The sequence below is a fragment of the Dipodomys spectabilis genome, unplaced genomic scaffold (assembly GCF_019054845.1).
Source record: "Dipodomys spectabilis isolate Male_0828 unplaced genomic scaffold, ASM1905484v1 ptg000178l, whole genome shotgun sequence".
Taxonomy (NCBI): Eukaryota; Metazoa; Chordata; class Mammalia; order Rodentia; family Heteromyidae; genus Dipodomys; species Dipodomys spectabilis.
The window spans coordinates 10,356,831-10,369,049 of record NW_024870855.1 but is presented as its reverse complement, the minus strand read 5'-3'; the positions used below and the strand labels follow the sequence as shown (position 1 = coordinate 10,369,049).

General features: G+C 44.9%; 1 protein-coding gene across 2 annotated transcripts in view; it reads right to left on the bottom strand.

Moving 5' to 3' along the window:
• Positions 1-12,219, bottom strand: part of Aoah (acyloxyacyl hydrolase) — a 159,837-nt gene that overhangs the window by 80,323 nt on the left and 67,295 nt on the right. For both annotated transcript variants that reach the window (XM_042695065.1, XM_042695064.1), the window contains exons 7-11: positions 11,324-11,384; positions 10,262-10,332; positions 8,935-8,983; positions 7,470-7,518; positions 5,280-5,374 (exon numbers count right to left, since the gene is read on the bottom strand). In XM_042695065.1, the coding sequence (XP_042550999.1) occupies positions 5,280-5,374; positions 7,470-7,518; positions 8,935-8,983; positions 10,262-10,332; positions 11,324-11,384 (325 nt within the window). The remainder of the gene's footprint in view (positions 1-5,279; positions 5,375-7,469; positions 7,519-8,934; positions 8,984-10,261; positions 10,333-11,323; positions 11,385-12,219) is intronic.

Genomic DNA, 12,219 nt, shown 5'->3' with positions numbered 1-12,219 from the left:
AAATAAAATAAACATTTTTGGGAAATTGCATTTCAGGATCGCTTCTCTCTCTTCATCCCCTGCTCCGGCTCGTCCTGCAAGTCGGCTTCAATGAGACAGAGCTTTTAATATTTTGGAAATAATTTTGGAGCAGATGGAGGACGAGGTAGGAGGGCGGCATTTACCGCTGGACTTGCAGGCGCAGCCGCCTCTTCTTCATTTCAACAAAGCAGCTCAAACAGGGATTGTTTCTTCTTTAAAAGGACAGCAGCAAACGAACAAGCAAAAGAGCCAGCAGGACTGTACTTGGGGAGTTCCTCTGGTTTTCTTTGAAACCTTTCAATGGTAAGGTCTTCCAGAAAAGCGAGGCCGGATTTGAACCTGTGCCTGAAGTGATGCTGTGTAAGGACCCAGGGACAGGCACATCTTTCCAGCCTTCAGCAGAATGATGGTCAGAAGCTTTTGTTTTGAGAAACTAAAGGGAGATTCTTCACCACCTCCTTATTGAGCTACGATATCTCTCCAGATGAACATTCTCTTAATCTCATTAGCTGCAAACAGGTTTGGGACAGGGGCAAAGTCGGGGGGGGGGGGCGTCCACACTGGGGGAATGGCAGGGCAGGAAAGAAGGGGCTGCAGGTGCTCCTGGCCTGTTTACCCCCTGCAATGAGAGGACACTGGATTGAGGCCTAGGCACTATGTCATTTGCCTAGCCGATGCTCCACTTTCCTACTTGTATTCCAGTCTCAGAATCAGCATCTGTTTCTTGCAATGATTAACCTATGCTTATTTCTGCATCTTTTTCCCCCTCCTATTAGGGATACAGTCAGTTCTCTGTGAAATCTAACCACTGTGTACCCAGTTCCCCAGAGGAGGCAACACCCTCTGCGCCAGTGCTTTGGTTTGTCTTTTATTTTAGATGTTGGCTTTGGAGATGATTAGAATCTGGTCTAAAAGGATTCCACCTATGCAATTTTCCAGACATCTGGCATCTCGTCCTTTGAGATGATGTCACTAAAGAACTCAAATAGTAAGAAGAGCTGAGCCAGAGCTGTGAGTGTGACAAGGGAATGGGCTAGGGATCCTACGATGCTCCTTCCCTCATTCCATGTTTCTCTCATAGAGGTCTTTGTTTTCCTTCTTCTTCTTTGTGCTGGTCCTAGGGCTTGATTTCAGGGCCTGGGTGCTGTCTCTAGCCGTTCTGCTCAAGGTTGGCACTCTATCACTTGAGCCACTGCTCCACTTAATGGCCTTTGGGTGGTTAATTGAAGATTATAGTCTCACAGACTTACTTACCTAGTCTGGTTTTGAACTGTGATCTTTAGATCTCAGCCTTCTGTGTAGTTAAGAGTCCAGATGTGAGCCCAGGTGTCTGGCTGGCTTTTCATGCCTTTGAGAATTGGAGTTGTAGTATCCTATTTCTTGAGCATCTGAAGTCTCAAGAGAAAGCAGCAGCTCCTCAGCCATGGGCCCAGCCCCAGTGTAGTGAGATCAGTCAGAGAAGAGCATGGTTGCTGTTATTTAAATCTGAAATGTCCTCCATAGGCCCATGTGTTAAAGCCTTGTCCCCCAGCTTGGTGCTATTGGCCTGACATGTGCTAGGCAAGTGTTCTACTACTGAACTCCCCATAGCCTGGGGAGGAGTGTTAATCTGGACATGGTTGAAGAACCTTACAAAACCAAAGGCTTAAGACAGCTGACACAATGACAGTAAAATGGTACCACTGTCTTGCTCTCCATTGCATTGTTACTATACTGGTAAGACTTATGAGTGCTGACCATTTTTTAATGGCTAATTTGGGTGCTTTATCAATCCATTCTCATGGTTATCTCTGCAGATCGTTTACTGCCAAAAATGTGTGACAGGGGACTGGCTCAAGCTCATACCAACACATGCTAAGCTGCATTCTGTCATGTTGGGTTAATTGGTGCAGAGAACAGGGGTTCCACATTCTAGATTCTTCTCAAGACTCAACAAGCTTCCCCATGAGCTCCTGCATGTGGAGAGGGTGGGGAAGGGCAGTTCTCACCAGAGGCCCTGAGGTGGTAAAGAGAGATACCCCTTTCTTCAGCCCAGGTTCAGGAAGAGGGAAGACAAACACAGGACATCAGTCAGGCTCAGTGAGAGCTGTGTCATTCTAGGATCTGGTTTGAATCCAACATGTGGATGCAGGATATGCTCACGTTGCTAGCTCATGGAATCATAAGTCCTTGCCAAAGATCCTGGGTAACTGGTTTATCCAAGATAACAGCGACAGGCAGTGATTTTGCCTGACATCTTTTCTTTTTTCTGGATTTCCTTATCAGTCCAAAGAACCCATTCTGCTTGCCTGTTGCCTCTTTATGCTTGACATTTATGTAGCCTTTTTCCTGAGTTCTGGAATTTTCCCAGTGGGTCTTGGATTACTCACAGGTGCAATCTTTGGCAATTATGTTGCAAATCTGAATTGGACATTTTATAAACTATCACTCTTTCCTTCAGAAAGATTTGTGCAGAAGAGCACTTTTTCTGGTGGGCACTTGAGCATTGTTATGTATTTGGATTGTTTCCTCACTAGCTCATTCTTTTGGAGAGATGACTATGTTTCCCCATGTGCATTCTTTCAGAGAGGGCTCAGTTTCCCCCGTGTGGAGAGGGTATATGGGAGAATGTTCAAATTCATGTTCAATTTCTTTAATTTGTGATGGAGAAGTCAAGGAACATTTTATTTCTGTGGAGGGGGGGGGGAAGGTACAGGAAACATGAGCACCATCTTACATCCAAGTACTTAGCACATCCCAGTGCCCAGATTCGCAGACCCTTGGGGGTCAACTGGCAGCTGTGAGCAGGAGAAGCCAGCTCTAGGCAGGGGAGGTACCTGGGTTTTGGACCTATGGAGCACTGGCAGGAAGATGCCAGCAGGCCTGAGGCCTGAGTGTCTCAGGGTGAGAATCCCAGAGCCTGCAAAGCCCAGAGTCCCCCTCCCCCTAAAGGAAGTGCTTGGCCTGGTAGCTCTGTTCCTCAGGGAATCCTCTGTTCCTCCTTCAGTCTTCCTAAGTCCCTTTGATCTTTCCCTCTCATTGGCAGCTGAAAGCCACCCAGAGATGAACTATGATCAAGAATTTTAGGATTCCAACTACTCCACACAAGGGTCCAATGTCCCTAGTGTTGTCCACACAACTGGCATTGTGTAATATAAGGATGAAAAAATAGCCATGTTGATAATGCATCATTGCTAAGAGTGATATTAAATATCAAATAAAAATTCCATCTTGACAAGGTGAGAGGAGACCACTGAAGAAAAAGATCTATTTATATCTATATCAGCTATAGCTAACCATCTGTCCATCCAGCATCCATCCATCCATGTGTCTCTATTTTGTTTGTTTTTGAGACAAGATCTCACTATGCAGCCAAAAGCTTGTTATGTATTCCAGCTTTAGTCTATAGAGTGTTGGGATTACAGGCATGCACTCCCATGCCCAGCTTCTTCTCCTCCACTCCCATGCCCACCTTCTTCTCCTCAGTTTATTTTTGCCAATCCTGGGGCTTGAACTTTGGACCTGGGCTCTGTCCCTGAGCTTCTTTTGCTCAAGGCTAGCACTCTACCACTTGAGCCACAAAGCCAGTTCTAGCCTTTTCTGTGTATGTGGTACCGAGGAATCAAACCCAGGGCTTCATGTGTGCAAGGCAAGCACTCTACCACTAAGACACCTTCCCAGCCCTTCTCCTCAGTTTTGAACAGGATACCTACCTCTGTACCATCACTTTGCACTAGCTGCAACCAAATGTATACATGGTTCTGGCACAGACTTTGGCACCTTCTCTGTGATAACTTGTGACCTAAGGATATTGCAGAAGATCTGGCACCTTCTGTTCTGTTTGTGTAGCATTCAGACTACCCATCCTTGACCCTCTGGCTCCCATCCTTTGTCACATCATTTCCTCAGATGTCTGTACACTGCAAAGGGAAGACAATGGCTCTCCTGAGGATGGGGCAGCTGTGTGCCTGGATGATGGGGAGAGAATAAACATCACTTCCATCTATTTCCAATCCAGATGGAGATCCCTGGGCATTCCTGAGGGAATGGTTGCAGACTTCCCTTGAATATAGCAAAACGCACGGATGCTCAAGTCGCTTAAATATGAGAAGGCAGCATTTGCATAGACCCTACCCTCAGCCTGCTGTAGGCCTTAAACCATCTCTAGATGACTTACAAGGCTGAATACCAATAAGTGCTTTGTAAATAGTTATTATACTGTATTGTTCAGGGAATAATGACAGGAAAAAACTGGGCACATTACAATGCAATGCTCATTACAATGCAATCATTGTAGGCCTACCTGCACTTTCTGTCTGCACTTGCTTGACTGTGGTTGTAGGACCTGTGGATATGAGGGGCTGATGGTATTCATAAGATTATCATCTGAGCAACACATCAACATCCATCTTATGGCACCTGTCAATAAATGCTGAACTTCCTTTACCTTTCTTTGCCTTCTAGAACCCTCTCATTATTTACAGCCTTGATTCTGCTATTTATGTACGTATGTGTGTATGTATGTATGTATTTATTTCATGCATACGCAGATACTGGGGCTTGAACTCAGTGTCTTGCACTCTTACTTTGTGTTTTTACTCAAGGCTTATGTTCTGTTATTTGAGCCACACCTCCATTTCCAGCTTTGTGCTGGTTAATTGGAAGTAAGAATCTCAGACTTGTCTGCCAGGAGCTGGCTTCAAACCATGAGTCTCAGATCTCAGCCTTTTGAGTAGCTAGAATTATAGGCATGAGCCAACAGTGCCTGACTGCATTTTCCTTAAGAGGCATACCAAGATAGCCATGCTGCTCTTCAGGAAGAGATGAAAAGCTTGTCTGTCCCCTGCTGTCTTTCTGCTGAACACAGTGGTAGCCAGCAAGAGCCCAGCAGTGTGCTCTGTCCAGTCCCTCTTGCTTAGTCAGGTAGAAAGCAAATAGGCCCCTATCATCCTCTTCTGACCCCCACAGGAAGCTGGAATACAGCCATGTCTCCCCCCACACCCCGTGTAGCCAATTTTTTTTTTTTTTTGCCTCCCATCTGCCATCCCTAGGACTCCTAGCAGCAATTGGGCTGAACCTGGAGAGTAACTAGGTGAAACCCTGGTCTTCCATTTGCTTGGAGCTCACACGGTGGTAACTGTATCCTGCCAGGCAGATTTTGCTGAGGAAGGATGTTTGCACCTGTTTGGTGTTGGCATTGCATTCAGAAAGAGTAGCAGGTGGGGGACACAGCAACAAAGACTGGTGCATCTCAAATGATGATTGGCAAAAACACTTACCCAAGACATCTGTGAAGCTGTGATCCATTCGGGAGCAATGTGAAAATGAGCCCCAGCAGAGTCTCCCAGCAAAATGATCCCCCGGGGCTGTGAACCTAGGCGGCACAAGGTACCTGCATTATTTATGTGCTGAAGCAATGGAGAGGTTGCAGACTGGGAGCAGAAGGCCTATGCATAGGCCAGGCCCAGCATATCCTAACTGAGATGTTGGAGACACTGAGAGACAATAGCATTTAGGAGCAGAATGAAATTTCTAGGCCACTGGCATTGCCGGCTAAGCTGTAGAAATGCAGGCATGCTTCCCAGATCAGTCTAAAACCAACTGTTGTACAACATCCTGGGTGAATCAATGATGGAGATCTACATGAATATCAACTTGATCTGAGATCAGAAAAAATATGTCCCAGTTCTTTTGATCTGGGAAATGGTTTTCTTGGAGCACACATTGGCCCCATTTCTGTTATAATTAACTAGAAGAGATAATGACCTCTCAGAACAATTCTGATTTTTTTTCTTAAAAGGATATTATAGTCAGCTAGGTGCCTGTAATACTAGCTACTCAGGAGGCTGAGATCTGAGGATCATGGGTCAAAGCCAGCCCTGACAGGAAAGTCCATGAGACTCTTATCTTCAATTAACCACCAGAAAACCAGAAGAAGCGCCATGGCTCAAGTGGTAGAGTGCTCGCCTTGAGCTTAAGAGCTCAGGGACAGCGTCCAGGCCCAGAGTTCAAGCCCCATGACTGACAAAACAAACAAAAAGGAAAAAAAAGATAGCCTTTGAAAGCCCTTAATCCACATACACAAAAACACTCGGCAATTCTGGCTGATTAAGAAGTGATAGAAAGGTTTCTGTGAAGCCTGGATGTCTACAGGTAAGACTCACCTAATCTAATCCTGAGACCATTCACACACACCATTCATGTGTGGATATACTTCTCCTCATTCTTCAGCAGCCTGGCAAAACCAACCAATGCCTCTCACAGACGAAAAGACAAGTTTCCATTCCCCACCCACAACCACTCAGAGGAGGTCAGAGTATGGCCCGCCTTCCTGTCATGCTCCTTAGCCACAGCTTCCATAGAAGCTGCCACTGGCCCAGTGAAATGGGAAGGAAGAAACTCCAAAGCATGTAGGAGGGCACAGGTGGGTAGAGCATGAGTGTCTCATCAGGAACCCACGGGGCAAAGTGGTTCATTTTCAACTACACTTATTATTAATTGTTTATGTTTCCTTTTGTTTCAGGGCATATTAGACAAGCTTTCTACCATGGAGCCACATTCCAACTCCAGATTCATTCATAAGTTTATTTATTCACTTATTTGTGGAAAGAAACGTTTCTATACTTCCCACATATGTAATGCACCCTTACATTTTCCATCCTCCTCCTCGCCCCTCTGAGAACATAGGGACAATTACACTGTAGTTGGTTGAAGGCAAGGACTGCATGAGAGTTGGAGGTTTTTGTTTGATTTGTTTTGTTTTGTGCCCTGAGCCCAATTTAGCCCTGGGTGACCTTTAGAATGGTTTCCCTGGAAGTGCTGCTGAATGAAGGAAGGGAATTCCCCAGTTGCCTCTGAAGAAGGAGGAAATACAGTGGATCAAAAAACTGTGATGACATCTGAAGGTCTTCTTTAAGACCCTTCCTAGCCCTTTGCAGTACTGGTGGCCCAGATGTCTGTGGTATTAGGGCATTTTTGTTCAGTTACTTTGAGGCAGCATCTGCAGGCATTCTCCCCTGAGGTGTTCAGGTATACATCATTAGATCCAGGGACAGAGGCCTTCCAGTTGTACAAGCCCAAGTATCTGACTTTGTAGTGTATCAAGAAGGATGTGCAGATGAGTGAAGATTTCACTTATCCTCTCTCCTCCTGTTTCCCCCTCCCCTGCTTTTTATTTTTTTGGTTCCTTGCTTATCTATCCTGCTGCCTCTTCTAATGTTACTGTGAAAGTCCCTAACGCCTTAAGTAAAAAAAAGCCAATTAAGCAAATTAAGTTTTGCATTGTCTAGATTCTCTTTCCCTCTCCTATACTTTCCCCTGTCTTTTTCTGATTTGTCATAAAAACAAATGGAAATGAGCCACCATAAAGTAAACTCACCCCAGCACTTCCTGGGCAGTGACTGGGTGTGTCTGTTCCTCTATTTGACAGAATAGAAGCTGCAATAAGCACACTGACTTTTAGCTCCTACCTTCACAGAATTTCTTCTCATATGGAATTCCATCTTTGGGATCGACACCCTTTAAAGAAGAAATGAAGAGATTAGCAGTGTGTTTTTAAATTCATGAGAAGCCTTCGGGAAATTCTTCCCAACTGCCTTTAAAGTGCAAAGGCAAATGAATAGATCCAACCCTTTCTTGTCTCCTGAGCCACTAATGCAACATAGCAACACTCCTGGTGACTGGGCTGGGCTTAAGAGGAATTGGAAATGGGATAAAGAAGCAGTCCAGTGGCAGGGCCTCTTCTATTGGGGCACATGGTGAGCAGAGGAAGGAGCTGGGTCACAGTCTCCCTCCTCAGAGTGAATCATCAAGTGACCGGAACACAGGGCAGGGGGAAGTTCCACACTTGTTAGCTGGAGATTTAAGTGTCCTGATGTCCCGTACCTAAGGATTGATGCTTCTACCGCAGCAATTCTCAAACAGCCCCCAATTTCCTCTTTACCTCCCACCCCACACTCAATCCAGGGGACACTAGTGTCTGAAGACATTTCTAGTTGTTACCAGAGTGGTGGGGAGAGGACCTTTGGATGTCTCATGGATTGGGGGGCAGGGAGGTGGTTGAAATATCCTTTAGTGAGGAAGACCACACCAATGATAAAGAATCACCCAACCCAAACATCAATAGTGCCAAGTTTAGGAACCCCAGTAGGGTTGGACCTGGGAGTAGGCCATGTAACACCTGAGGCTGGAGCTGCCTGTTCACGCAGCAGCAGTTCTTGTTCCTTGGAATAGAGATAAATGGTGTTCTAAGGCAAAAGTATTGACTGGCCAAAGACACGATGGGGACAGTGCATTCACTCTCCTGGTCTTAGGGGATCCCCCACGAGATCTTCCAAGACTTAAGCAATGTGAGGATTTCTTTTGTGGTTCTAAATAATTACCTACTTTCAAACTTGAGTTTTCTTCATAAGGACTCTCTCCAGTTAGGTCTATCTACTACTGTGACATGGGGGGTACATTGCTATTGCTTCTGCAGACAAGCACTTACATGGTTTTCTTCTTCCCTTCCCCATTCTCTCCTTTGAAGCCAGAAATCCATTACTCATAGAGAACTCGGACCCCAGCCTTAGAGGTGTCTGGGATGGGACACACACAAGGCAATTTCCCCTCAGCTGGGTGAGGATTATGAAATAGAAAAAAAAAGTGGCTGCAACAAAAAAATGACAGCGGGTGATTTTCTCCAAGAGTTGTGTGGGCTGCTCCCCACTCCATCATCCTTCAGAAAGAAGGCATTTGTTGTGGGTGGCCATAAGCCAGGGTAAGAGGCTGTAATGGGGAACCTCAGCTCCCCCAGCATCAGGGATGCTCCCATACCCCTCTAATCAGCTAGAGTTCCCAAAGGCTGGTCTCCTTCCTTAGGCATGATTAAGCAAGTGGGCCTGGGCTCTTGGGAAGAAAGCAGAAGAGGAGTCAAGTTGGAATCCAGTTGCTTACCCAGATGCCATTACAGTTTGAGTCATGCTGTGCATCCCAGTTGGCTGGCCTGAGAAGAAAACAAATGTAAGTGTTGGTGTTTAGGGTGCATCTTGAACTCTAGGGGAATGTTAGTTGCATAAATAATCAATGAGTGCCCCCACAAATATCAGGGGGAAAATCAGTGTTCTTCAAAAAAGAGGGTCTGAAGCAGATATGTCAAGAGGCCTCCTCTTGACCCGTATGCATGCATCTTGACTTGGAATATTTGCAGGGAGCCCTGGAACTAAGCCAGTCCTTTTCATGGTTGCCTATATTCCTGGATTGTGTCAGGGATAAAGGTACGAATGGGTAGAATGGGCAAGTGCATTTATTGAGATGTTACAATTGTCCCACTGAAATACCTAAGCATCTAGTTAATGTAATGTAAACATTCTGATCACAGAGTAAATGAAGGATGACATATCCATTTTCCTCCCTTATAAAATTAGCGTGCTAGGTCCGGGAAGGTGGCTCAGTGGTAGAGTTCTTGCCTTGCATGCATGAGGCCTTGGGAAGGTGGCTCAGTGGTAGAGGGCTTGCCTAGCATGCATGAGGCCCTGGGAAGGCGGCTCAGTGGTAGAGTGCTTGTCTAGCATGCATGAGGCCCTGGGTTCTATTCCTCAGCACCACATAAGCAGAAAAAAGCCAGAAGTGGTGCTATGGCTCAAGTGGTAGAGTGCTAGCCTTGAGCTGAAGAGCTGAGGGACAGTGCCCATGCCCAGAGTTCAGGCCCCATGATGGACAAAATGAAATAAAATAATATAAATTTGCATACTAATTGCATGAAGGAATTTCACTGTGAGATTTCCATACATTCAGATCCTTATATGGGGGTTACATCCACCCCATCTGCTACTCTTTTGGGAAACCAAAGCTCTGCTGGGGTGAATATCAGGCCAGGACTGGCATTTAATGGGTCTTCTCTTCTTTGGAGTTCTCTTTTTGCTCCCTTGGAAAGAGGCCACTAATCCTGCCCCCTCCTGCCTTGCATGTGGATCTCATGTGGGAGGTGTGTAAATGTCCACAGCCATATCACATGCTTATCTCTCCCACTAGATTCTCAGCACCAGGAGAAGGGACATATTTCTATTTCATCTTCAACTAACAGGATGCAGAGTGCTTTGCAAATCTTAGATACTCCCTAAGCATTATCTTGCACAAATGAACAAAAGAGTAGTGGTGAGTGGATGAACAGAGTTCTCTTCTCTGGGCCAGGGGGATTCCTCAGGCTGCAGGGGAAGAAATTATGCCCACTGATTCATTTTGAGAAGGCAGTTTTCAAAGATCAGTGACCAGCAAAAGTTACCTTCTGCCTGGGTGCACCATCTTGTCACTGTCGTTACAGTCTCTCCCTCTCCAGTGATAGCCCCGCAGTGTCTGGAATTAAAGAGCATACCCAGGAGGGACTCATTCTGGCTTTGATGCTACCCATTGCGAAGGCTAATCAGAGCTGTTGGAATGGCATGGACACTGCAGTTTCTAATTCAGACACAGTTGAGGAACCGTAGATCACAAAGGAAACAGATTCATACAAGACTCACTATGCTGTATGCACATATGGGGGGTATGTGTGTGTGTTATGTATGTGAGTGTGTTGTAGATGCTTGTGTGCATAAGACATCCATATGCACACCTGGCTCTTTGTGTGTGTATTTCTGGGTACCCCCAGAAACAGCAGGGCCTTTTGGCTTCCTAAACTTCCTCTGGAATCCATCAGTCTTCACAGTCAGTAAAATCATTTATTTGACCAAATGATTGGTCATTTTATTGGGCAATTTTGAAATAATCAAGCTAACTGTTAATCTCACAGGGTGCCTGTGTGTCTGACTTGAAAGAATTAAATCACAGTAGTGTTTTGGGTTTTTTTTTTGTCCTTTACATAAAACACCAGACATTCCCCCACATTTTGGGGAGTGTGTAACCTGTCACTTGCTTATGTGATTCCTCAGAAAACACCAGTCATTCTAGCAGATTTGCATCAAATGTGCATGCATGTGCATGCATACACACGCATGCACGCACACACACACACACACACTTTTTAAAAGGAAAGTGAACACAGGCTTATAAATTTCAAGAATAATTCAGATTTCCCTTTAAGATAACTGTAGTTATCTTGGATAATTCCAGTTGGGATAGAAACAAGGATAGGTAGGAAGCAGAAAGTCTGGGTCTCAGCTTCACTTTGGTGGCCTAGGTATTGTTATAAAATAGCCTAGGATCCTTAGAATTGAGAAATGATGTATTGCTCATTAGAATAATAAAAATACACTCAGATGAAATTCAGTCTTATCTTATTAAAGCAAAGAAATGTGTAGAAAGCGTTGTAATAGTCAGTGAACATCTGGTTCTTCATAACAATACTCACTGGGAAAATGCTGTATTTGTCAGAATCTGCATCTTTGAATGGCACAGAGTACTTTATAGATCTAGAAAAAAGAAAAACAAAAACCCCAGTGAGGTTAAAAAAAAAGATATATAGAAATGATGTTTGTAAATGCAAATAGAGACTTTTTCTAACATGGCTGTGTTGTGTGTGTGACAAGAGGGCTAATCTAACTGCAAAATTTGGAGCCTGCCTCTGATCTTTCCATACAGCCTATTGGTTTTCTTTTTGTTAGTTAACTTGGCTTATGTGGGGAAGTAGAATAATCAGCTTGGCATTGTACAGGCCATGGGCTGTCTGCGTTGAGATCCCTGGGAAGTACAAGATCACATTTTGGTCCAGTGGATGAACTCCGCACTATACATTGAACTGGTGCCCTCTGAAACATTCCTTATGGAAGTCTTTCTTTGATATTTTACTTTCTCAACCACTTACTCTGAGAATTGTGGGTAGTTGCCATTCACTGGCAACTTGTACCTCCATTCTTGAGCTTGGGACCCAGATACACTAACCAATTCAGCTCAGGTCCAAGCTGCCAATATTTCTAGAGGGGAAACTGCCCCTGTGTCCTTACTTCTGGATTGTTCCAGCATCCTAAATAACTACGGCCACTTTTCAGCTAGGAAGATCATAACGACTAGAGAATACTATAATATGTGAACCTCTTCTGGAAAACTCCAGACTTCTTATCATGTCCCTGACTGGGCTTTACTAAGTGATCTTTTGAATCAACAAAAGCAGGTCCAGGAACCACAAGGCAAATGGACGCAGTCCTGTGTGAAGGGTTAGGCAGATAAAACATGCTCATCTAAAGAGTCAGACTAAGTCCCAGGGGTCAAAGAGAACCAGATGTGAGACTAAAGGTAAGACTTAAGGTC